The sequence below is a fragment of the Impatiens glandulifera genome, chromosome 3, assembly GCF_907164915.1.
Source record: "Impatiens glandulifera chromosome 3, dImpGla2.1, whole genome shotgun sequence".
Taxonomy (NCBI): Eukaryota; Viridiplantae; Streptophyta; class Magnoliopsida; order Ericales; family Balsaminaceae; genus Impatiens; species Impatiens glandulifera.
Window position 1 is genome coordinate 18,231,372 of NC_061864.1, and position 27,222 is coordinate 18,258,593.

The following is a 27,222-nucleotide window of genomic DNA, read 5'->3' on the forward strand; positions in this document are numbered from 1 at the left end:
TGAAGAGGAAAAGACTACTGAGGTATGGAGATATTCAATTTTGCACTTTACATTTTACTTCGCCAAGTACATATCTGATCTAACCAGTACATATTTTGCAGGTTAAGGATTCTAAGAAGGATGTCGAAGTTGAGAAGAGCAAGGTTGAACAGGAGGAGGAGAAGAAAGAGGTATTCTGCGAACTTTTCGTTTCGCAAAGTAGTTTCCGTTTCGCTAAGTTAGTAGTTTCCGTTTCGCAAAGTAGTTTCTGTTTCGCTAAGTTAGCATTTTTCGTTTCGCAAAGTAGTTTCCGTTTCGCAAATTATTTGTTGTCGATTCGCTAAGTGTGAATTTTGTCTATTTTGTAGGAGATGATAGCGATGCAGGAGACTGTGGGGGATGAGAAGGTGAATGATGGGACTGATGGGAAAGACGATGTAATGGAGGACAATGAGAAGGTGAATGATGGGACTGATGAAAAAAAAGAGGACGTTGAGAAGGTGGAGGACGCACAGAAGGTGGAGACCGATGAGAAGGTGGATGATGATGAAAAGATGGATGAGGATAAGGTGGAGAACGATGAGAAGGTCGATGATGAAGAGAATGTGGAGGATGAAAGAAAAGAAAACGATGAGAAGGTAGATGATGATGAGAAGGCGGAGGATGAACGAAAAGACAACGATGCGAAGGTGGAGGACGTAAAGATAGAGGTTGAGGCTAAATTGGAGGACGGTGAGAAGCTGGATGGTGTGGCTAGGGTGGATGATGTGGAGGTTGATCTGAAACTGAAGGATTTGAAAGTGAAGGTGAAGGATGAGAAGACTGTGGGGGATGTGAAGGCAAATGATGACAATGATGACAATGACGATTTCCAGTTATACAATACTCCTCCTAAAGGAAATTATGGGAGGAGAGTGAGGAAGCCGAAAAAAGATGACTCGTACACCAACCCTTCCTTGTCAAAAATGCCCAAGACAAAGGATCCTATGAAAGTGAATCACCTTCAAAAATTTGATGATGAGCTACTTCATAAAGTAAAGGCGTGGTTGGATGATCGAAAAACCGATAATTCGACAACGGATTTACATACGGTTCAAGCAAAGAAGGAAGTGTTGGTTAGAGTTGTAACAAGGCTTACATGGATTGAAGACGAGGTAAGTCGTTCAAATCAATTCATTAATCTTCGTTTCGCAAAGTACTCTTCGTTTCGCAAAGTTAGCACTTTTCGATTCGCTAAGTACTCTTCGTTTCGCTAAGTACTCTTCGTTTCGCAAAGTACTCTTCGTTTCGCAAAGTACTCTTCGTTTCGCAAAGTACTTACTTAGTCAATGTTGTTTGATATGTACTCAATGTATGTTGTATGCTCCCATTGTGCAGGAAATCGATGCATTCTGCCATCTTCTGCGGAAAAGGATTTCCTGCTATCCCAAGACATATAAAAATACACATGCGGCAATTGGGGATTGCGTATTGTCGGATAGAATCAGGCGACTGCACAGGGATTTTATTAAGGATCCTGCCAAATTTCCAGTCGACGAATTCAAAGACTATTATATGGGCGCACCACATAGATATATGCCAGAGTGGTCAACAATTGACGACGTCTACATGCCAGTGAACATTAACCAGAAACACTGGATTTTATGTGTAGCACGTCTTCAAAAGTACCGCATTGACGTGTACGACTGTGACGCCTATCTTTATAAGAATCTGGATCCTTATTTGAAACCCTTCCGCGACATGATTCCAATTATATTCGCCAAAACAATCACTCCCGGTGAGAGGGTAAGGTATCCTAATTTCAACTTCGAAGGCCCCATCCAACCAATGACTTACAAACGGTTTCCACACCCCAAAGTGAAAACCGCTGCTGCTAAGGTTGGAGAAGTCCCACGGGCAACAGAGAGCGGGGACTGTGGGGTCTTCACGCTAATGTACATGGAACACTTGACCGCTAATCAACCCGTGCACAATGTGACCTCAGAAAACATGGGGTTTTTTAGGCAGAAGATGGCGGTCAGGTTATTCCATCAGATTATGGAACCTTGAACATTATTTTGTGTAAAAGTGATAACTTATTTTGATGTATTGTAAACCTTGATGAATATTTTGGAAGTTGGATGATGTATTGTAAATTATTTTGTGTAAATTGATGTATTGTAAATTGACCCTTCAACCTACAAAAAAGATAAGTTAGTAGCCTTCGTTTCGCCAAGTACTCTTCGTTTCGCCCAGTACTCTTCGTTTCTCCAAGTACCCTTCGTTTCGCTAAGTTAGCTCTTTTCGTTTCGCCAAGTACCCTTCGTTTCGCTAAGTTAGCACTTTTCGATTCGCTAAGTCCCTTCCGTTTCGCTAAGTTAGCACTTTTCGATTCGCTAAGTCCCTTCCGTTTCGCTAAGTTAGCACTTTTCGATTCGCTAAGTCCCTCCCGATCCGCTAAGTTCCTCCCGTTTCGATAAATTAATACTCATCGTTTCCCTACTCATATACTACTACTAGAACATACAACATAAACATTAAACCTGAATTAACACATTAAACCTGAATTAACAACATACCAGTACCATACCAGTTCAATTAACAACATATATTACAACATAGTATCTATCAAGCTAAAGGTTCATATTGTTGAGATGATGAGTCATGCTGCTTAGATGATGAGTCATGCTGCTTAGATGATGAAGCTCGTGCAGTAGATGGTGCAGGCATAACTGCTTTGCATGTTGCCCTATTATGTCCAAGCCCACCACATGAGCTGCATCGTCTCGGGATCTTACGGACCTCACCCTGGGATGACCTACGCTTTGTTTGTGGTCTGCCTTTCTTAACCTTCACATTTGGTTTAAGACACGAACGTTGCTTGATATGTTCGGGAACATCCCAATTTTCTTCATCACCGGGAGGATAACATGTCTCGGCATATGAATTTATCCAACACTCAGTTGTGTAATACCTGTGTAACACAACAGAATTATTAATTGGTTAAACAGAATGAACACGTGAGCTAGATATTAATACCTTGAACAGAAGTCATAAGAAACCAAATTCCGACTACGGGCAGCAGCCATTGCATGCGTACAAGGAAGTCCCGAAACTTCGAATACTCTACAAGTGCAGTTCATGTCTTTCAAATTGACTTTGAAATGGGACTGATTGTCATGCACATAAAACTCGAATCGGTTAAGGGATTGGACTGTATAGAATCTGGCCTTCTCGAATCCCTCACGTAACACCTTCTCATAATTTGGAGATAAAACTTCTTCGTGATTAGACGCTCTTTCTCTTCTATCGTTAAACCATTGTTGTATTGTGAATCTTAAATACTCAGCCATTTCTGAAATGGGATACTTTCTGGCTTCCCTGCTCTGACTATTGAAACTCTCAGCATAATTGCTTGTCAGTTGATTGTATCGCTTACCGGGAAAAAATGCTCTACTCCATCTTGGGAACCCAATTTCTTCCAAATAGGCAGCAATCCGGTGATCTTTAACCTTGATTTTCTGAAACCAACGATTAAATTCGTGGACAGTGTATGCCCTTGAAGCCGAATCAAACTCCGCATGACACTTATCACTTTTGAATTTGGCCACAATATTCATCTTTATGTGATATGTGCACGCACCGTGGTCTGCTTCTGGGAAAACAGCACACAAGGCATTAGCGATGCTTGGGTGTCTGTCGGATACGAAGACGAGATCATCAACTAATCCAATTGCGTCTCTCAGTTTTTGCATGAAATAAGTCCAGGAGTTATTATTCTCTGAATCAACAACGCCGAATGCGACAGGATATAGTTGCTCATTCGCATCCAATGCAATAGCCACCAATAATTGACCACCCACCTTGTGCTTAAGAAAACTAGCATCAACACATAATACAGGACGGCAAAAGGACTTGAAACCCCTAATTGAGAGGCCTAGGGACATGAACATATACTTGAAGTGACCGAGCTCGTCTGTCTGTATGTCGGTTATGGTACCAGGATTACACTTCTCCAACATGTAAAGGTATGATGGCAGTATTCCATAAGAATCCTCTACCGTCCCTCGCACCGCTATTAAAGCATTTTCCCTTGCCCTCCATGCCTTATTATAAGTCAAAAATATCCCATAAGTTGTCTGCATGTCTTCAATTATTTTCTTAGGCAAGTGGTTATGATGATGGTCCATGTACTTGCTCTTCACGCACTGCCCAATAACCCATGCTGGTGTTTGCATTTTTTTCTTCGGCCTCGACAAAGTTGAGCATGAGTGTTGATGCTCAAATGTCCGGATCTCAAACATCTCAGAAAACTTACCTTTCACAGCCCGCAAACTCCACTTGCATGTCTCATCCAAACATTTGAGTTCCCAAAGATTTTTTCTTGACTTCTCCACTTTGAATTCAAAATGATTGGCCATCGCATATTTATATAGAGCAAGTTGAAGTTCTTTTTTATTTTCAAAGAACGAACCAACTTCCAATACGGTTTCACTAGTTAATGCCATCGCAAATGTGGGGTCTGGCGGTGATGTGTCTGTCGGGTCTGTCGATGGTGTACCCATTGAAGATCGTCTTGCACTAGATGGTGTACCCATTGATGATCTTCTTGCACTTGTTGGTGTACCATTTGATGCCTTTCTTGCACTAGTTGGTGTACCCAATGATGATCTTCTTGCACTTGGATGTATAGGTATTGATGCTTTTTCACCACTATTAACATGCAAGTCCTGAGTAAGTGGGATGTGAGGCAAAGAGGTTTCTCCGGCTTCATTTTGACTTTCAACAAAGAATTCCAAGGGTACAACAGGTGGAACAAATTTCTGAGTAAGTTGTGGTGGTAGTATACTTTCTTGAGTTGGGTATGTAAGTAGTGGTATCTTTTCTTTAGTAAACGCTGACTTCTCCACTACAGATACACACAATGGTGACACTGTTCGACCCAAAATCAAGCGTGATAGATATGTGTTCAAATCCCCATCATTATCAATAAAAACAGGTTTTGGATTTCTGATATTCGGAATATCATACTTCACTTGGAGCACTAAATCGTATGCTGATATCTGGAGATTAAGTCTATCGTAGAGTATATCAAGTAATTCAGCATAACGAGTATTTTGGGGTAGATCAAATGTTTTGATTGAAGATGCATCAAAAAACAGTATTCCATCAGCATCAAGTTTCCACTCTCCATTATAGAAAACGAAAACTTCAGCTGCAATATAAAAACATGATTTGATTAAGAAACGGATAATTAAGACTTCGCGAATCGCTATGAACTTAGCGAAACGGGAAGGCCTTCGCGAATCGTAAGGTACTTAGCGAAACGAGAAGTCCTTCGCGAATCGTAAGGCACTTAGCGAAACGGGAAGTAAACCCTAATCAATCTCAGAAAACGAACATCAATAAAACATGCTTCAAATAGACGTACCTATTGGAACAGTGCTCGTGCACGTCGTCGAGCTCATAGTGGATTTCGAACGAACTTCTCCGACGAGATCGCCGCCGCCGCCGCCGGAGTTTAGAGAGAAGGAGGAGAAGAGCGGGAAGAGAGAGAAGGAGAAGAAAAAAATGAAAAAAAAGTACACCAGGTTATATTAAATAGTAAGGGCAATTTGGACATTTCACATGTCGTCACTTCGCGAAACGCTAAGTGACTTAGCGTTTCGCGACAAGGGCAAAATCGTCCAAAAAAAATAAAATTACCACGAGCGCAATAAAATTATCATTTTTCCACCAGGTCAAATACTTCAGTTTGTAAGGTCATTTCGTCAAATTTCCCCAAAGATGTCCTTATTTGAGCTGGTGGTAAATTATAATTTTAATTGTTTTCATGGTTGTTTATTTTATTTTTTTTGACAAAATTGTCCTTTTCGCGAAACGCTAAGGGGGTTAGCGTTTCGCAAAATGAATTAGGTTTAGTATAAATACTGTAATTTTTTCATTTTCTTTCTCTCTCTTCTCTTGTTCTCTTTTTCACGGCGGCGGCGACGGAGGCTGCGGGGCGACGGTTCAATTCATACAGATTTACAAGATCTTTATTTCTAACCCTAACCTAAATCGATTTATGTTTTTATTTACACGATTTTCATAAACCCTAACCCTAAACCTATTTTGCATCCAGGTCTCCGATTCTAAGGATTTGAAGGTCGAAGAAGATGTTCATTTCAAACCTAAACCTAATTCGAGTTATGTTCATGTTTTCATTTTCTTCATTTCAAACCTTTCGATTTAACCTGTTCTTATTTGGTTCATATTGGTTCATATTTGTTATTTGGTTCATATTTGTTCGTATTTGTTGGTTCATATTTGTTATTTGGTTCATATTGGTTCATATTTGAGCATTTCGTTAGGTTCATTAATGGTTTTTGCAGAAAATCTCGGATCATATGGGTTTCCGTTTCAGGGAAGATTCGCTAAGTGCTTAGCGTTTCGCTAAGTGCTTAGCGTTTCGCTAAGTGCTTAGCGTTTCGCTAAGTGCGTTTCGCTAAGTGTATTTCGCTAAGTGCATTTCGTTAAGTGCATTTCGCTAAGTGAATTTCGCTAAGTGCTTAGTATTTCGCTAAGTGCATTTCGCTAAGTGTATTTCGCTAAAGGCATTTCGCTAAGTGCATTTCTCTAAGTGCTTAGCGTTTCGCTAAGTGCTTATTTATTTTGATTAATAAATAAGTAATGTAATACTTATTTATTTTGCTAATGATGTTTGAATGATGAATATTGTGCTAATTTAAAATATATTTTAAATAATTTGGTGCAAAAATTACTTTAAAGTGTAATTTAATTTATACTTTAATTTTGACAAACATAATTTTTAAAAAAATTTACCCATTTATCATAATCAAGATGAAAATAATAATCCATAAGAAAAAGAGTCCAATAAATATTCATATAAAGAAAGTAGACTATTATTGGTTGGATATATCATATATATCCTGATCATAATGCACTCCTTTCATTATAAAGTTGTATACATAGATTTAAAATAGGAAAACACTGATAAAATCAAACATAAAACCAAAAAATCTAATAAAAAAAGGAAAGAAATTCACATAAATTCTCCATTGAAGAACTAAAAGATGAATTTTAGATGATTAAAGTCATGAAACAAATGAGAATTACACACATACATACATATTATTACATACATAGAAAAGAGCAAAATCTAATAAGGTTCAAGTTTCAGCGACAAAACTCTGGCTTGCCGATTACTCTTCGCAGACTTGACGAAAACAACCGCCAAACAAGGAGGTGTCCACCATGGCCTTCGTACCCTTTGTTCTCCTTTCAAACAAACCACTGAAAAAAAGTTCATTTTCTTATTATCAACAAACTAAAGCTAATAAGATTATAGTTTTGGAAGAGAGTAAAGGAAGGACAAGAAATCGACCAACCTTTAATTCGCCTCAGTTCCTTGCAAAGGTTATAAAGTCACCCCATTTCATGTGACATCGTCTTATAAACCTAAGTATTTGTTCTATCGTGAACATTGACATGCTTTCTAAGTATTCCCCATTTACACCAATTTCTTTGAATATTTGACGATAACTTTCCAGATTTATCTCTTCTAAATTTTTGCACCAAATTATTTAAAATATATTTTAAATTAGCACAATATTCATCCTTCAAACATCATTAGCAAAATAAATAAGCATTACATTACTTATTTATTAATCAAAATAAATAAGCACTTAGCGAAATGCTAAGCACTTAACGAAATGCACTTAGCGAAATGCACTTAGCGAAATACACTTAGCGAAACGCACTTAGCGAATCTTCCCTGAAACGGAAACCCATAAGATCCGAGATTTTCTGCAAAAACCATTAATGAACCTAACGAAATGCTCAAATATGAACCAATATGAACCAAATAACAAATATGAACCCACAAATATGAACAAATATGAACCAAATAAGAACATGTTAAATCGAAGGGTTTGAAATGAAGAAAATGGAAACATGAACATAACTCGAATTAGGTTTAGGTTTGAAATGAACATCTTTTTCGACCTTCAAATCCTTAGAATCGGAGACCTGCATGCAAAATAGGTTTAGGGTTAGGGTTTATGAAGATCGTGTAAATAAAAACATAAATCGATTTTAGAGTTAGAAATAAAGATCTTGTAAATCTGTATGAATTGAACCGTCGCCCCGCAGCCGCCGTCGTGAAAGAGGGAACAAGAGAAGAGAGAGAAAAAAAATGAAGAAAATGAAAAAATTACAATATTTATACTAAACATAATCCACTTCCCGAAACGCTAAGCCCCTTAGCGTTTCGCGAAAAGGGCAATTTCGTCAAAAAAAAAATAAACGACCACGAAAGCAATTAAAATTATAATTTACCACCAGCTCAAATAAGGGCATTTTTTTAGGTCATTTCCTCAAATTTCCCAATTTAAGTGTAAGAAAAAAAAAATTTGTTTGGTTTAAATTTATATTCTAAGTTAACTTTTTAAATTAAAAATATATATATGTTTAAAATATTAACTTACTTAATTAAATATATATATTGATTCAATATTTTAACATTACAAATTAAAAAAGTATATATATTTTTTCATTAAAAATGATAATAGTGTTTTAAATGATAAAATTATATTAAGTTATTTTGTTTGAAATTTTTTTTTAAAAATAAAATTTAAAAATATAATACTGAACTAAAAAGAGTGAATTTAATTATAAATTAAATTAAATTTCATTGAAATTTTAATTATTAATATTAAAAATCTACTCAACATAATAATTGAAACTAGACATAGTTAATAGTTATAAGGTTACCAAACAAACTCGGTCTAAGTCAAAAATATTTTTTAAATACTTAATTGATTAACTTAATTATTTATAATAAAATGAAAGTAAAGTAAAAAATATTTTAAATTATTATTTTTTGAAATTTTAATTAAATTAATAATTTTAATTTGTATATATATTTTATTTATAATTATTAAATTGAGGATAAATTCAAATAAAAAAATTATTTTAAAATATATATTAATTTTCAATTAAATTGACACATTTTAAAAAATATTAATAAATAGAATATTTTAACTATATATTAAATTTTGATGACTCTTGTTAAATTATTAGGCTTTGTTCGAATTGAGACTTAAATATATTAATAATATTAGTATTGGTAATGATTTTGAGAAAGTGATATTATTTTTTAATAAAAAAACTTAAATAATATTAATATATGTAATTAAAATAAAAGATAAAATTTAAAATAGAAAGTATTTTAATTAATGATACGATGGTTGAGAAGTGATTAAATTAAAAACTGATTTTAATTAAGTTTTTTTTAAAACTCAAAAGAGAACAAAACCATAATATACTTCAATAAAATGGTTTATTTTGTGTTGTGTTCCAATTAATAAAAATCTTTCTTAATGCTTGTTATGGATTTTTGTTATGAATAAATGAATATTTCATGATACATCAATTATTTGAGATTATTCACCTTATTTGATAGTTGTTATTTGAAGGAAATTAGATTGATTTTTTTTTCAATTTAAAAGTAGATTATTTAAGTTACAATTATCAAAATAATCTTTACATATTATAAAATGTAAAATATGAATATTTGTTATACTAATTGATGACATGATTGATATAATTTATTATAAAAATAAAATAATTTGAATTAAATACAAATAATCCAGAATTAATGTGACAAACTCCAACTGATATCAACATGCATTCTATAAGTTTAAGGAGAGCTCTACTAAGTGGCTTCAATTTCAGCTTCAATTTCAGCTTCAATGCAACTTTTCAAAATAAATTCAGATTGAGGGTAAGTTATTCAGTTCTTGGTATAACAAAATGGTCAACTAAATTGTCTGCATAATCTAACAGACCAAATCTATAAGACAAAAATTTAACTATATCTAATTGACGGTTAGTTCAATCTACCTAAATCCATTAAAAAAGCGTCACATGTATAAAGTCACATGTATAAAGAGAATAAAAAAATCAATAAAGGAGGTGATACTTCACCTTTTGTGTATGAGTGTGTGTCACTTTATGAGAGGTATACAGACTATGTCGAATCGAATTAACACTAATTGACTTCAACGGAATTATGCATATTTTAAAACTTTAACCATGATATGATCTGTTTTTAGCACTATCACTAAACCAACCAATACCACTTTCTCAACCTGCTTAACACTAGGAATTGGTTCAATTTTGATTTGCATTCATATTCATTTATATAATTTTGACATTTTTTACACAATTTTATTGTGACCCCTTAGCATTCACCAGAAACAAACATTCTATTATTCAGAAAAACAATTATAAAAATACATTGTATCAAATGAGCTACATGATTTGGCTTACCCAATAACCAGCCTTATACTAAGGAAAAGGACCACATGGCTTGAAGCAGCCAGGGTCCTATTTGACCAAAATCCACATGGGCACAGACGAATTTTGGTCACAAAGGACCCTGTCTAGACTTGAAGGGGGTCTTAAGAGTTTTCAAAAGGATTCAAAGTACCCTATTACCCATCGTTACCAATCATGTTCAAATCCAAATCCAAACCCAAATCCAAATCCATCTGTTTGAGAAAACAAAACTACATTAGTTCATGTGTCTCATCTGAAATTGAAATAAAAGAAGAGATTATGTAGCATGAGAAGTCAAATCAAACTTCTGAAATGTAACAAGTTGTTCAAACATCATCAACCCATCTGACCATTCCGGATCAGAAGGAATATGAAAACCTTGTTTTGCTCTGTCACTGATTTAAACCTCATAATATACCTTTCATCATGAGGCTCTGATAAACAGTGAAACAAACCCATTAACAAATCAATCTGGATTCTAATCAAGACTCAAAAAACTTGCATGAACCGAATCACAAACTATAAACAACAAAGATCTATCTCATTAACAAATACAATTGCAAAACTAGGTCTCCACTCCTTAGAACTTAATCAATAAACAAAATAAGCTATGAATTGTGACCATGTAATGAAATCAGTAGCAAAATGGACTTACGGGATGATCAAGCCGCTCCTGAGCTTCGGCAGCCGTAGGTAGAGACATGATGGATTGGCAATGAGTTAAAATCAATCAATGAAGCCCTAATGTTATTCACGTAAATAAGACAATGAAAAGTGGTACACAATTACAAACTAGACTTTAAACTTCTTTTAAGCTTTCATTTAATCCTTCAGCTTTAAACATTTATACTTTGTAACCATGACTTATATTATTGTTATTTTATTTTTTAGAATATTAAAATAAATATATTCATTATCCAATCACTACATAGAAAGTTAATTTTAATAAGTTGAATAAAAAAAATTACACTGAAAATAAAATACAACAAATAAACTCAGAATCTCTATTATGAACTCAAATAGTAAATTTCTTCAAGGTTTTCTGTTACTATAAACTCATGTTAAAATATTAATTTTGTTTTTATCATTTATTATTTTGAACCGTCTAAAAAATGTCAGCATATTTTTGTATGCTTTGGTAGTGTTTGGTATGATGTATTAGACTATTAGAATAGTATACTTATAGTAATAATGAAATTATAAAAGTGTTTGGTTTGATTAATTTTATATGTACAGAAAAACCAATGATATAATTTATACCTTGGATGAGGTATAAATTAGTAACACATCCTACTTGTTACAAGGCAGTATTAAAATTTTAATTTCTTTTTATTATTATTTTTATTTTTATTTTTTTTAATATTAACATTTATTTAATCAATAAATAAAAATAATTTTTAATTTTAACATATATTACTTACTTTTTTTTATAAAATAAACTTATTTTATAAATTTTATTATTTAAGAATTTTAATAATTAAAAAGTTAATTTTTTTTAATAAAAAAAATTAACGTTAATTTTATAATTAGTAGTATAAAATAATAATAATATGAATATTAATTATAATTATTTATTTTTATATAATATTACTAATTATTTATTTTTATATAATATTATTAATTTAAGAATAACACAATTATATTATTATTTATTTATTTGATATAATATTTAAACTAATTAAAATAAAATATAAATATTTAAAATATCAATAAATTTAACTAGAAATAATATTAAAAAAACAATTACCAAAAATAAAAATAATATTTAATTTTTTTACTAAATTTTATACTATCTACCAACACAAATTATAAACTTATACAATTTATATTATATCTTATACTTCCAACCAAACAATAATAATATATATAACTTATACCTTCTTATACCTCCTTACAATTTATACATAGAGGTATGATAAACCCAACAAAGGGTTAGCGAAAGTAAGGCCACGAATCCTACGTGGCCTTGCCAGCTAAGAGAGAGAAAAAAAAAACAAAATAAAAAAATTAAATATTTCAGTTTCCCCCTCTTTCTTCTTTCCTCTCTTTCTTCTTTCCTCTCTTTCTTATTTTCATTTATCACTTTCGGCGAACCCCGATTTCTTCTCTGGCGATTTTTCTCTCCGGCATCCCCGACTTCTTCTACTTTCTTCATCTTCTTTCGATCGAAAATGGTAAGAGAACTCTTTCGTGTATGTTCACTTCATTGTCTGCCTTCGTGTTCACTTCATACTATCTTTTCAGGCTGGTGGTCCAGGTACATCTCCATACAAGACTTCAAAATCTCCCAGATCTCAAAAGACAAGGTAAATAATATTTTCTTTTTTAGAATCGTAGATCATTTTAAAGATTTGAAGATCGTTTAGCTTTTTGCGGTTAGGGTTAGGGATTTTAATAATTTTAATGATTTTAACGATAGAAAACTATGATTATTGTGTATTTGCTGCATTATGAGTCCGGAAATGGATGGTTTAGAGACCCGAAAGTATGATTGTATAATGTTTGGCTGTTATGGGTCCCAAAAATGTGATTTCGGGACCCGAAAGTATGATTATATAATGTTTGGCTGTTGTTATGGGTTTAGTTGCAGAACTAATTTCAATTAGGTTGTAAGAAAAACCATTTCTGGTCCCGAAATCACTCATTTCTGGTCCCGAAACCACTCATTTCGGGTCCCGAAACCACTAATTTCCCCAAAAAAAAAAAAAATTATTTTTTTTGGCCGTTTCGGGTCCCGAAACTACTCATTTCGGGTCCCGAAACCAGCTTTTCTGGTCCCGAAACCAGCTTTTCTGGTCCCGAAACTAGCATTTTTTGTCCCGAAATCACCATTTTAGGGTGATTTCAAACTCCGAAATGGTTTCTATACGATCTTTTATGGCTATTTTATTTTTGTATAAACCAATAATCTTATTGTAATGTTAATTTGATTTGTAGGTCATGTATGAAGATCCAAATCTTCTTATTGATCAAGTTAATGAAAAATGAGATTATTTGAGATCTCTCAAATTGTAGGTTGTATTTTAAATGTGATATAAATGACAGATTGTAACATTGTAAATAAATGTTTAATTATGTAAATTTCTAGTATAATAACATTATCTTCAATTATTTTTGATTTTCTAAGATTCATTATAATGTTTCAGATTAAAAAAAATTAAAAAAAAGTGTCCCAAAATCACTCATTTCTGGTCCCGAAACCACTCATTTCGGGTCCCGAAACCACTCATTTCGGGTCCCGAAACCACTCATTTCGGGTCCCGAAACCACTAATTTCCAAAAAAAAAAAAAAAAAAAAAAAATATTTTGCCGTTTCGGGTCCCGAAACTACTCATTTCGGGTCCCGAAACCAGTTTTTCTGGTCCGAAACTAGCATTTTTGGTCCCGAAATAACCATTTTAGGGTGATTTCAAACTCCGAAATGGTTTCTATACGATCTTTTATTGCTATTTTATTTTTTTATAAACCAATAATCTTATTGTAATGTTAATTTGATTTGTAGGTCATGTATGAAGATCCAAATCTTCTTATTGATCAAGTTAATGAAAAATGAGATTATTTGAGATCTCTCAAATTGTAGGTTGTATTTTAAATGTGATATAAATGACAGATTGTAACATTGTAAATAAATGTTTAATTATGTAAATTTCTAGTATAATAACATTATCTTCAATTATTTTTGATTTTCTAAGATTCATTATAATGTTTCAGATTAAAAAAAATTAAAAAAAAGTGTCCCGAAATCACTCATTTCTGGTCCCGAAACCACTCATTTCGGGTCCCGAAACCAGCTTTTCTGGTCCCGAAACCAGTTTTTCTGGTCCCGAAACCAGCTTTTCTGGTCCCGAAACTAGCTTTTCTGGTCCCGAAACCAGCTTTTCTTGTCAATAATCTTATTGTAATGTATGAAGATCCAGATCTTTTAGAACTCTAATCTAAATCGATTCAGCAGCTAAACCATAAACGTTAAACATAAATATTGATATGACAATCATTTCGAACGGAAGATAAACGAAAGAAAGAAAAAAGACTTTATATTTCAATCGATCGGAAGATAAGAAGTCGATGAAACGTTTCAGTAAGATCGACAGTGGGTTGGGTTTTGGGAAATGGAAACGAAAAATAAAGAGAGAGATTGTCGTGGGGGTTTTGGTTTTGGGAAAAAATAAAACGTTTCATTAACAGAAGAAGTCTTACCATTTCGATCGATCGGAAGAGAAGTCGGTGAAAATGAAAGAAGAGAATCGCCGGTGGGTTTAGGAAAAATGAAACAAAAGAGAAAGAGAGAGAATGAAACAAAAGAGAGAGAAAGAATAAGATTTTGGTTTTTTGGGAAAATAGAAATATAGAAATAATAGGATTTTTGGTTTTGGGGGGAAATAGAAAATTTTAATTTTTTTTAATTTTTTTTCTCTCTCCTAGCTGGCAAGACCACGTAGGATTCGTGGCCTTGCTTTCGCTATCTTATCGTTGAGAATATCATTTCTCTTATATATATATATATATATATATATATATATATATATATATATATATATATATATAATTTATACCTCATATATTATATCTAGTAATAATTAATAGTTTCTTCCTCACTAATCTCATACTCATTGTTATTTTTTTTTTATGTCATAGTTAAATATTTGAGAATTAATAGTTTTACTTCATAACAATTTAACTTATTATTTTATAATTTGATTATTTTTTAAAACTTTTTAAGTTAGAGTGAAAGTTATAATTAGAAGATAAAGTTAACTTTTGGTCTATTATCTCTTTTTAATATTAATGAAAAAAATATATATTATTTAGATTCCACCACTAACTTATAATTAGTTTTATGTAGATTAAAAAGATATAATAGTATACAAAACCCCAGTGAGGACAAGTTAGGTGGCCTAATCTATATATATATAATGATGCTTAATTTTTAAAGTGTCCGGATTGCCGGGTCGAGAGCTGTGGTTAATTTGGATACTTGGGTCAGATTGTGGGTTTACCCGTTTTTAAATTTAAAACGTTTAAAAATAAAATTAAAAATGCTAGAGGTATGTTTCAAACTTGCAACCTAACAAAACAAGTACAACTCTTTAACCAACTAGGCTACAAATACTTTATATTTTAAATTCAACACCAAATTTGATAAACGCGAGACGTTTTAACATTAATATAAGTTCAACTTTTTAACTAACTAATCTATATATATATAATGATGCTTAATTTTTAAAGTGTCCGGATTGCCGGGTCGAGAGCTGTGGTTAATTTGGATACTTGGGTCGGATTGTGGGTTTACCCGTTTTTAAATTTAAAACGGTTAAAAATAAAATTAAAAATGCTAGAGGTATGTTTTGAACTTGCAACCTAACAAAACAAGTACAACTCTTTAACCAACTAGGCTACAAAGACTTTATATATTAAATTCAAACACCAAATTTGATAAATGCGGGACGTTTTAATATTAATATAAGTTCAACTTTTTAACTAACTAATATATAATGATGTTGAGTAAATGGATACTTGGGTCGGATTATGTGTTGACCCACCCATAAATTTAAAACGGTTAAAAATAAAATTAAAAATGTTATCCGTAATTTTTTTCACGGTTTTTTATATTATTACTCGTGCAAATGCACGGGCTAAATGCTAGTGCATTTTAAAATCTCAATTATAGATAATAATAATAATGATTCATTAGGGATTTCAGTTATTTGGTATGAGTTAATGAAAAGTTGAATTATTATGGGTAATGATCTAATTGTATTAGTATTTATTAAAAAAATATAAAATATTCTTACATTTTTAATTGATATGTATGAATAAAAATAAAAATTAAAACATAAATATAATATAAAATTTCAAAAATAAATAAATGTTTATTTTATTTTATGAAACTAGACTAATGGTCTCTATTTCTTAGGACTTTTTAGTTGAAATCAAAGTCTTACACCTCTGATTTTTCATTCAAGAATCTTGACTATTATATTTTCGAGTGAAGACTTATAAAGAATAATAATATAAAATATAAATTTAGAGAAAAAAATAAATAAATCTCCGTAAATAGTCGGCAAATAGCAAATGCTTAGCTGTCCGTGAATGCGACAATGACAAGGATAGGACATCATGACGTGTTGCCTTGTTGGCACTTTCTTATTCGTATACTGTTCCCAATCATGCCTTACAAAGCATTGGATTTGTCGACTCCTCATTGGTCAATTTCCCCATCACATTTCCTTTCATAATTATCATGGCCCACTCAAATATGTTTTTATCTACTAACAAACAATAATTTCATTATTATACAAAATAATCATCATCAACACACATTTATAATTGTATTTTAAAATAATTAAATAGACAGAACAACAAAGACTATTATTAAAAAAATATTAACTTCAGTGTCAATGCAGCTACAATTTCTTAATTCTTATGTTCCAAAATATTGATACTCAAAAATCATTTTAAGTTATTTAGGTGAATGACAATAACATATATAATTTTTTTTATTTCTTTTAAATTATGATATTTTTTGAGTTAATTTAATTCAATTAATTCACTAAACGTTTAAATATGTTTATATTATTCAGCCTATACAAATTGTCAACGTTGAATGTGTTTAATAAGCTTAATAATTTAAATTCACGATAATTTAATTTTTTAATTATTTTAATAACTTATTATATAATTATGACTTAAAAAATTAAAATGCATTAATAGTTTATTTAGAAAATTGGATTGTATGGTGATTATATATATTATTTCCATAATATAACCACCAGTGATAAAATTCAGAAGTTAATTCTATCTAGAAGTTATTTGAATAATTTTGAATGAAAGTGCATAACCATAATTGTGAATTATGATAAAGAAAATAACATAATACAAGTTTATACAATAAAATGTAATAATTTATTTGTTATTATATTTTAAAATATAAATTATTATTTAATTTCTTTTTTATTTTTTAATAAAATTCTAATAATATTAGAAATTGATATAGAGTATGATCAATCACATAAAATTATTTATACTAACTAAAATTAAAAATCTAGATTATAATTTAGATGATTATTTAGAAATAACTTTTATACTAAAGACTAACTTATTTTAAACATTAAGAGAGATGATTATAATAATATTAAGAAGGTAATAATTTTTTTTAAGATAAAACGTATTAATATATATAAATAAAATAATAATAATAATTTTAAATTAAAATATTTTAATAGTTGTTAAAAATAATATAATAATGTTTGATTTTTTTTCCAAATCTTAATAAACATAACAATGAACAGTTTTATAAGAAAGCATATTACTTAGAGGCTATTTAAAATCATAAAAAATATTTTACTTATTTTTTTTTAATCTAAACTGAATAATTTATATTTTATATAATCTTTTAGATGTTATTTAATTTCCCAAAAATAAAAATCTTAGAATAAGATAAAAAGGTGCATTAATTAACCAAAACCAACTTCTCCTCTTCCCTCTCTCTCTCTCTCTAATACAACAGTAGCTTACTAACTTCAGTGTCGGTAGAGTAATTCTCCATTCTCAGTTCATCATACGAAGAAGATGAACATTAAACGAACACTGCAATTCAACCAAAACACGATGAAATCGACAATGGCGTCGCTAAGCGCCTCTGAAGAACAACAGATTGACTGGGAGACGAGACCTGGCGGCATGTTCGTGCAGAGAAGGACCGAAATTACCAACACTCTCGCAATACCGCACTTCCGAGTTCGAGTCGTCCATGGCGATCTCCGATACGAGATCTCCGTTAATCATCAGATGACATTCGGTATGTATGCATTCGTTTCTTCGTCTTCTCTAATTCAGTTATTTTTATGCATAGAGATTCGAAATTCGAAAATGTAGGCAAATCAACGAAAGTTTTCGCGCCGAATTCAGTCTAAATAGGTCAGGCAGATTTTATTTCAAAATTCAAACCGAATTGTATTTAATTCGGAAGAATGGCAGGGGAGGTGAAGAAACTATTGACCACGGAGACGGGGTTAACGCCGAGCGAGCAGAGACTGAATTACAGAGGGAAAGAGCGAGAAAACGGTGACTATTTGGATATGTGTGGAGTGAAAGACCGATCGAAGATCATCTTAATCGAGGATGAACTCAGCAGGTTCAAGAGGCTTCTCGAATTGCGCAGGGACGCGAAGATCAAGGCAATTCATCGCAGGATCTCCGACGCTACCTCTGAGATTGGTAGACTTGCGGAGCAGGTGAGCAGATTGTTTTCTCTAATGCTCGTTAACATATGCTTTTGTCGTCTACAGTTTGATTTCAAACTGTACTGTAGTCTGTATGTATATATGTTAGTCCACAATCATTCAATTTCAATTCAATTTCCTGCTCTTCTGTAATAGGTATCTGCTATTGAGAAATCTGTAGAAAATGGAAAGAAGGTGGCAGAAGTTCGAATCTCTACGTTGATAGAGATGTTGATGCTTCAAGCAGTCAAGCTAGATGGCATATCTGTAGATGGAGAATTATTTGCTGAAAAGGATTTGCAGGTAACCATTTTTCTTCATCTTAACCTATTATACTGTTATTCTGTTCAATCCATTCTATGTATGTTATCTAGTTTAGCTACAATACCAACACTAATAATCTTAAGGATGCCTTATACCTAGATGCTATATGCTACTATGTATAATTATACTTCCTCATATAGTTTGTTTACTAAGATTAGGAAGAAGTAGAGATTCATATCTTAGTGAACTCATTTCCTCGCGGGGACATAGGTTCGAGTTTATGAATAATAATAATAATAATAATGTTTGTGGAGACTCGTAACTTGGTTGTAGAGCATATAAACTCATGTTCTTATAGTCATGGTTCGAGTCCTTCACTCTGGATCATTTACAAATAAAAAATAATAATAATTAAATAAAATTATTAATGATAATACATTCTTTTGTAATAGTTTAGTTTTTTTCACAATGAATGTGGCTTTTTTCCTTTTTAAAGTCTCACTTTTTAAATGTAAAAAGAAAGAAGATAATGTTAACTTATTTTACCATCCTTTATAATTATGGAAAAACTAGTATTTTATCACAAACTGAACTCGTTTAAAATTTGTCAAGCATAAGTTATCATCTTTTTATTTGGTATAGGATTGTTTTTTATTATGATTTAAATTACTTTTTGCAACATATTTCAAGTTATATTGTGATTGGTTGCTTCATGTAAACATTAGCTTTTAGATCAAGATCCAGATTATTGTATAATTTAGACTTAATTTAGTATATATTTTAGATTGTTTCTTAATATTGATCTTCTACAAACATAATAAATATGGATTTTTGGATCATAAAATATGATAAAAATATACCAATCACCTTAGTTGCACTTTATTTTTACTAGATTTTATATTTATAAATATGATATTGTTAGTTTTATTATTAAACTATTGCAAATACCATTATTCACACTAAAATTATTTTTTAAAATGTTAAAATTTGTCTTAGTACAGTTATCCCAAATGAAAAGGAAAGAGCATGTAGTAGAACAAATGATGCTACTCAATAAATATTATATTTTTATTTAAACATATGAATACATGAACCAAGGATGAAACTGTTGGAAATCCCAACAGTTTAGGGAAGTCAAACAGTTTAGGCACTAAGTATGATTTTCTGTAATAGTTGCTGATGTGTTATGTTTTTTGTTTTTCAAAACAACCCATTTAATCTCAATAATGGAGATTATGATTAGTATTATATAGACCTTCAACCCTCAAGTATTATATAGATGATAAATGCTACACATATTTAAAAAAGGCTTTAATATAGAATCTAGATAATGTTGGCATATATGAGAACTTAATCTATTTTGAAGTTTGCTAACAAAAAACATGAAAATGTTTGCTAAAGAAGAAATGAACATATATAACTGGGAAACTCTAATGTTATTAATTATTGCAGGGAATGAGAATACAGAAGTGTGTAGAGAGCCTTGATATGCTAAAGGTTTCAAATGCAAGAATTAAGCCGAATTCTATCACAACCAAATGGGAAACATTTGATCATCCTCTTCCACCCCCGATAAGAAAACCAACAACTACAATAACAACTTACTGGGAACTATTCGATTGATTGGTTGATCTGCAGTACTCCTGCCTCATTGCCTTTTGCTTGATCATTGATTTATCCCTCTACATTTGTTTTAGAATCTGTAGATACAATTGAAATTTCTTTTTATGCAATAAATTCCCTTTTAGTTGTTAATACTGATGTTTTGAATTCTACAATGGCCATCCTTTTTTTCTTAATCTCTTGCTAGAACCAGGTTCAGTTTTTATGCAGGAATATCTGGCATCTCAACTTCCAGCTCCAATGCAGTTTCTGTTTATGACCTCTGGTGATTCATCATTCAGATTCTTATGCTCCATTGTTGGCTGCAAATTACAGAAAATTTCAAGGTCAGATATTCTTGTTCCATGAAAAGACTATAATATCCTTCTTTGTATTTAATATTTGAAATTGTTTGATCATGGGTTATATTTGAATAACCAAATGGTTCATTTCAAATAACCTTGTTTCATATAGGTTATTGAAAAAGACATGCATTTAGTATTTTGATTAATGATTTGAATAATGTGATTAAGGGGTCATGGTTAATGTCATATGAGATTAACCATCCAATCATACGTACATTATTCAAATCGGTATAATATAGTCTTTTATACATTTGATAGGGAAGGAGAAGAACCGATATGATTTAAGTTTTAAGGATAGTTTAGTATTTTGATTGATAATACGAGATATTGAATACCTTTTCTCTTCCCGTTTCTGGAGAGCTTGGTTTCAAAGGAAAGAAACATATGCTCCAATCCAGAGATCTCCTCTTCAACATCAAACGAAGCTCTTTCTCCTTCTCCTTCAACATTCCTTTCTGTTGCAATTCGCTCTCTAAGCCCTTGAATTCTCAAGCGTCCCTCTTTCATTTCCATAGCCATCTGATCCATGGTAGCATTAACCGATCCATTTTCAATCTCAGACTCTTGTAATCTCCTCTTTGCAGATTTATAACCGGCGAGCAGCCTCTGCAACTGTTCAGACAAGGTCTTGTTTCTTTCCTGTAAGGCCCAATGATTATTTCCCGTTTGCATTTGATGATCTCCTCCTCCTCCGGATCCAGTGTTTGATGAATTGGAATCTCTAACCCTAGCTAAAAGTGCATCATTCTGAGCTCTCATATCATTAACAAACTCCTCCATTTCATTCAATTCTTGGGCCTTCTTTGTTAACTCATCGGCCATGATCTTCTTTTCTTTGCCGAGGCTGAAACACATAGCCTCCAGACCTTTCCTTGCAGCCAAACTTGAGTCGAGATCTCTCTTAAGCTTATCTCTATCGTCTGGGGTTTCGTTGTTAGATGGTTTCTTATCCCTGGTGAGTTGGATGGATCTATGGAGATCTGAATTAGAACGTCGTAGAACGGCGTCTCTTTTCTTGCATGATGACATGCAATGTTGAATACGGCTTCTGATGTTTTCAAGGATGGTCATCATTCCTGCCACCCTTAACATTCTTCTGCCATCGTTCTGCTCCTTTGAACATGCCTCCTTGTGATCCTCGATTAGTTTCAAAAGTAATTTCACATTTGCGGCAATCCCTAATTAAAGATGTTGAAATTGAATCATGGATAGACATAAAAAAAGAAGAAGAAAAAAACTGACCTTGAAGACTTGAATCATCGAACCTCTGTGTGTGGGATGGAGGAGGATGTAATTCAGGGGATGATGATACTCTGATTTTATTCATGTTTGGTAACATGTTTCTTAATATGTATGCAGCAGAAGAAGAATTCAGAAAAAGAAATCTCTCTAATTTTAATTAATTGCCCAGAAAGAAGGAATAATCAGGTTTGTCTCTAGATCTCTTTTCTTTGTTTTTGTCTATTTATGTCCTCTAATGGGGTAGGTAGGGTAATAATACATTTTGCATGCATTCTTTGGGTGAATGGTTGTTCTTTTAAAAGGGCTTGGATTGAATTGGATGGTTGGTTTTGGGATTTTTAAAGAGGAAGTTATTTTTGGATTAACTAGTGTATTTTATTTTTATATTTATTTATTATTATTATCTGGATTGGATCAGATCATACAAATCTAAATTTGAATTAAATTATGGTGATTCTTATTATATTCATATTTTCATGGTTTATTTTTTAATTTGAACATGAATATTTTAGTTTGTTTTTGAATGATCTTTAATGACAACGATATAATATTATATATATAAAAAAAAGTGACAAAAAATAAGAAAAGAAGAAAAGAATACAAATACGTTACCCAACGAGTTATCGAATTGACCGACTTTCTCAAACGAATCTACAAAATATTATAATAATAATAATATTATGAATATACATCATACGATTAGGATCGTTGAAGGTTCGACGATTTATTTCCAACTAGATAATCCACTAAAAAATAATCGGAATGATAAATATGTACATATGTCATATTAGCTACTAATTCAACTCAAATTTTTAAGCAACTACTCAAGAATTTGGGCGTCAACTAGTAATCCTAATTATATTCCACAAAAGATTTTAAATACTAGTAACCCATTGAAAATGTAAAAGTAATGAGTCGCCGATTCAACATTCTTTTGACACATGATTAATCACATTTTGTTTGGACAACAAATACGAAATAGGATGGATGTTGATGACTTGAGCATATTCACTACCGGTAACATTTTACACGATCTCATGATTAAAGAAGAGTCATTTGAAATTACGTTCAAATAAGACTCCTGCAAAATAGAATGGGAGGGACCCTTCTTGGTCCCTAGCAATCACATACCCGCATTCCCCTTTTTCGACATTCAGGGTGGCACCGCAACTCGAGGGTTGTGAAGACGGATAATCAACCTTAGCCTCACGAAAATCTGCTGGCTCATTTAATCCCTCCTCATCATGCATGACATCCCTTCAGCCCATATCAAATCTCCCCGAACAAGGCTAACCTTACAAATCCGATCAGGATAAAATGAGGTTATTACTGACTCTCTCATTTGCCTAAACGAAATTGACAACTCCAACACACGTATATTCGATGTGTTTGTTCCTGATAAAGAGACACGCCAGTAGAACGTTTAGGTCATACCATCATCTTATACATATGTGTTACATTGTCAACACATGAATATTGGATAACGAACATGTAGATCTAAGTTATGCGTCCTCATTCTAACTCAATCGGTCTCCTGCAATAAATGAATGTCTTCATGAAGCTCGATAAATCCTCCAAGATCATTACCAATCTGATTAAGAAGATCAAAATTTCACATATTCGTTTATATTCCAAACAATTGTATTCATTACCCTCCCTATCTACGTGAAGTCTTATGATGTGTTAAGGCGCAACAATATGTGAATTCTCAATATTAGCCGACTAACCATCAATGATAACCATCAATGAGTCGTTGGATTCTTCCTCAACCAAGGGTCTAATATACTTATCATTTGGAATGATAAATATTGTTTTAAATTTGTTTTATAGAGCAACATATATTTAAAAAAAAAATTAATCCGAGCCTGAGACTACTCTTGATTCCAAATCGATGTCTGAAGTGCCCAGCATTTTAATTGGATCAAGTATACCTCATTCGCTCTTCTTTTACGATCAATTTCATATTATTCTTCGGTTCGATTTGGTCGGTGAAACAATCCATTTCGATTGTTCAATTAGTTTTATAGTTTGGCGGTTTCACAAATCTAAATCGTGATCTTGGTTTTGGTTGGATCAATTTAAATAAAGATTAAGAAAAATCGCCATCAAATTAATTTGAGGTGAAACTAAGCCAAAATGAGAAAGGCAAATGAATTCTAAAGATCAAAAACAGTCGAACGTGACTGCGCAGTTATTAACATTCTTCGTCGGAAACCTAACTGCGGTGATCGGTGGAATCTTCCGTCTCCGAATTCCTTGAGGAATATCCGGCGGCCTAAGAGTCCTCACAAGTGCAAAGTTAAGCCCTTTAAAAAACGGGTGGGTTTTAACTTCAGCCGCCCCACGTCTCGACCCAAGTCGAACCGCCGGTTCCTTTACCAACAAACCCGATATCAAATCACGCGCCTGCATCTCACTCGCGCTACCCACCATCGTCGTCGGAAACTTAAGCGGCATTTTTACAATGTTACGCAGCGTATCTTCATTACTGTTCCCGCAGAATGGCGTTCGTCCATATATAATCTCGTAGATAAAGATCCCAAACGCCCACCAATCTACCGCGTTTCCATGTGACCTACCGCCGGCGACCTCCGGCGCCACGTATTCATGTGTCCCGACGAATGAGCATGATCGGGCCGTCACCGGTTCAGCCACGAACATACGACTCTTCGTTAGGTTTTCGATTTTCTTAGATCTGAATAGACGATTCGAGATGCAGGAGAATGGCGTGGTTGAATCCACCGCCGGAAGTTGGTCCGGCGGGGAGAGTTCAGGGGATTCAACGGCGGCGATTGTGTCTGAACAGAGTGAGAGATCGAAATCGGATAACATTATGTGGCCGTCTGATCTGACTAATACATTCTCCGGCTTTAAATCTCTGTAGATTATTCCCAGCATATGAAGGTATTCTAGAGCCACGAGAACTTCTGCTGCGTAAAACCTGTCAATAGAAGAAGAAACAGAGATTAATGGCGGATTGTATAGATTAATGGTGATTTGTAAATGTAAATGTACCTTGCGGAGCTTAACGGGAAGCGTTTCTGAGGCTGTTTGTGTCTTAGGGAATGTAAATCGCCGCCGGAGCAATACTCCATGACGACGCATGAGAAATTTGAAGCTTCGAATTCGGCGTAAAGAGTAGGGAGGAAAGGATGATCGAGCATCTTGAGGATCTTCCGTTCCATCTCAGCTCTATGAAGTTTCTTCTTGGCGGCAAGGATCTGTCTATCGACGATCTTCATCGCGTAGAAGCTATTATCGTCGTGGCCATGGAGGTTACAGAGATAAACTCTACCGATGTCGCCGCTTCCGATCTGTTGTACTAGTCGGAAATCACGGAAGCTAAGTCCGGATACTTTACGCCGGAAAAGCGCCGATCGAATCGCCTGCCACGACGAATCGGAGGATCTGTGTGGCTTCAGAGAGAGATTCTCCGGCGACTTTTGATCTTTCAATGACGGTAAATCGACGGCGTCGAAGGATAATCGGCTAAAACTGGTGCAACTGTATTCGGTGCTCATTCTTAGTCTGGTCCAAACTTCACCAACATTATACACCTGCTCTTTGAAAATGATCAATCGGACAATTCAAATTTGTATAAGCTATCTTGCGCGCCGAAACAGAAGGAAACAATGTATGGATCTTCACCTAACTTAAACAATAGATAAGACGAGGATTAGAGTAATGAATTTGAATATTATTGATAGCGGAAAGTGCGCTTAAGTTGGACCGCCATTAATGGAGCTTGAATGAGAGTAGTCAGTCAGATGAGTAAAGAAGAGAGAGATTCCCGCCTTCGTCTTCACTGGAGAAGGTCGGTGTGGTATTTATAATTTGGGTTCCTTCCTGTTTATATTATTGTTATTTTAATTTTAGTAATCTTCTTATTATTATCATTTTATGTGCTAAATTTATTTAAAATATAATATTAAAAAAAAAATATATAGATTATAATAATTAATACAGTGATTTTATAATCATGGAGAATAATTTTTAAGAGATAATTGTCACGTGGAATTAGAGGTGACCATCAAATGGAAAAAATATAAAGAAATGAAAAATTTGTTGTTTTTTCAGTGTACCAAATTGCATCATGTAATTATTTTTCAAATTCACTCTCCCAATTTCGATTGGATGCTACTCATACATACATGTAAAGAGAAAAAAAATCAACAAATGAGGAAGGTGATGTTTCACTTTTGTGTATATGTGTCATTTTACGAGTGAAATACAAACATTATCAATATAAATAGCATTGAAATAACTCTCAATTTCCTCACTAAATCATTTCTCATTGAACCCTCCAAAACGAATTCCATTAAATTAATATTATCATACGTACATTTATGACTGAGTTATTAGCTAAGAAGTTTATAGTGAATAAACTAAATCATACTTAACCCTAAATTTTAAAATATTATACATTCATTTTTAACTATAATAAAATACCCCACTGAATACTTTTTCCTTATTTAACACATAATAAATACCCCACTCAATACTTTTTTCTTATTTAACACTTATTCAACGACAAAAAAATTGCATATTTTACTTTGAAGCTTTTTTGAGAAATATTTTGGATCTAGTACTAAATAATTTCTAAAAGTGAGAGTATACATTGTATTTCAATTTTAATTTTTTGGAATTTAGAAAGCAGACAGAAACCCAGTCATAATTATGCTCCAACATCTTCATCTTAGAGTCATTGCATCAAAAACAAGTGCTAAATTCTTGGTATCATAAACCAAAACATAAAATGTAATAATAAAACATATTCAATAAATAATGATTCAAATCATAAAATGTGATTTGAATTAAAAATAATAATTTGAAAGTAGTACTTGGTGAATAGTAATCCTTGTTTGGATATGAATTCTTATCATATGGCCCCCAAATTAATATATGGTAGGGTGACGAAAACCCCTCATGGGTAAAGGAACATCAATTTATTGATTAACATAATAAAATCCCATTTGGCCAAACAGGACACTATATGCATGCATGACATGTCATCAGTTATGGAAACAAAAAAAGGCCCTCTACAATTCAATGGCTTGACGTCTCTTCTCCTCATGACCCAATCAATGCCAAAAATATTAAAATCAAGGGCTTGTTTGATTGTGTTCTTAATTAATTACCTTTTTCTTTATTGAGAAACTAGCTAAGCGCAAAACATGATAGGATAAAAGAGAGGACCCATAAAACTTAAAAGAGTAGCTCAAAAG

General features: G+C 32.7%; 4 protein-coding genes and 1 long non-coding RNA gene across 5 annotated transcripts; 2 read left to right on the forward strand and 3 right to left on the reverse strand.

Annotated features, from left to right (window-relative positions):
* Positions 1-359: 359 nt before the first annotated feature.
* On the forward strand, positions 360-2,028 carry LOC124929897. Its single transcript, XM_047470279.1, has 2 exons — positions 360-1,133; positions 1,357-2,028. The coding sequence occupies exons 1-2, from the start codon at positions 360-362 to the stop codon at positions 2,026-2,028; spliced, it is 1,446 nt and encodes a 481-aa protein (XP_047326235.1).
* Positions 2,029-10,210: 8,182 nt separating this feature from the next.
* Positions 10,211-11,037, reverse strand: LOC124928624. Its single transcript, XR_007098569.1, has 2 exons — positions 10,958-11,037; positions 10,211-10,514 (listed from the first exon to the last, which is right to left on the reverse strand). It is a non-coding gene; the product is annotated as an uncharacterized LOC124928624 (long non-coding RNA).
* A 6,744-nt stretch (positions 11,038-17,781) lies between these two features.
* LOC124929153 (BAG family molecular chaperone regulator 2-like) lies at positions 17,782-20,543 on the forward strand. Its single transcript, XM_047469442.1, has 4 exons — positions 17,782-18,100; positions 18,280-18,536; positions 18,681-18,827; positions 20,241-20,543. Exons 1-4 carry the CDS (start codon positions 17,872-17,874, stop codon positions 20,409-20,411), a joined length of 804 nt encoding a protein of 267 aa, XP_047325398.1. The 5' UTR covers positions 17,782-17,871; the 3' UTR covers positions 20,412-20,543.
* A 112-nt stretch (positions 20,544-20,655) lies between these two features.
* LOC124929155 lies at positions 20,656-22,082 on the reverse strand. The gene is made up of 3 exons (XM_047469444.1): positions 21,998-22,082; positions 21,091-21,933; positions 20,656-20,713 (listed from the first exon to the last, which is right to left on the reverse strand). The coding sequence occupies exons 1-3, from the start codon at positions 22,080-22,082 to the stop codon at positions 20,697-20,699; spliced, it is 945 nt and encodes a 314-aa protein (XP_047325400.1). The 3' UTR covers positions 20,656-20,696.
* A 2,059-nt stretch (positions 22,083-24,141) lies between these two features.
* On the reverse strand, positions 24,142-25,794 carry LOC124929152 (protein kinase PINOID-like). The gene is made up of 2 exons (XM_047469441.1): positions 25,013-25,794; positions 24,142-24,938 (listed from the first exon to the last, which is right to left on the reverse strand). Exons 1-2 carry the CDS (start codon positions 25,516-25,518, stop codon positions 24,161-24,163), a joined length of 1,284 nt encoding a protein of 427 aa, XP_047325397.1. The 5' UTR covers positions 25,519-25,794; the 3' UTR covers positions 24,142-24,160.
* Between the last annotated feature and the right edge of the window lie 1,428 nt (positions 25,795-27,222).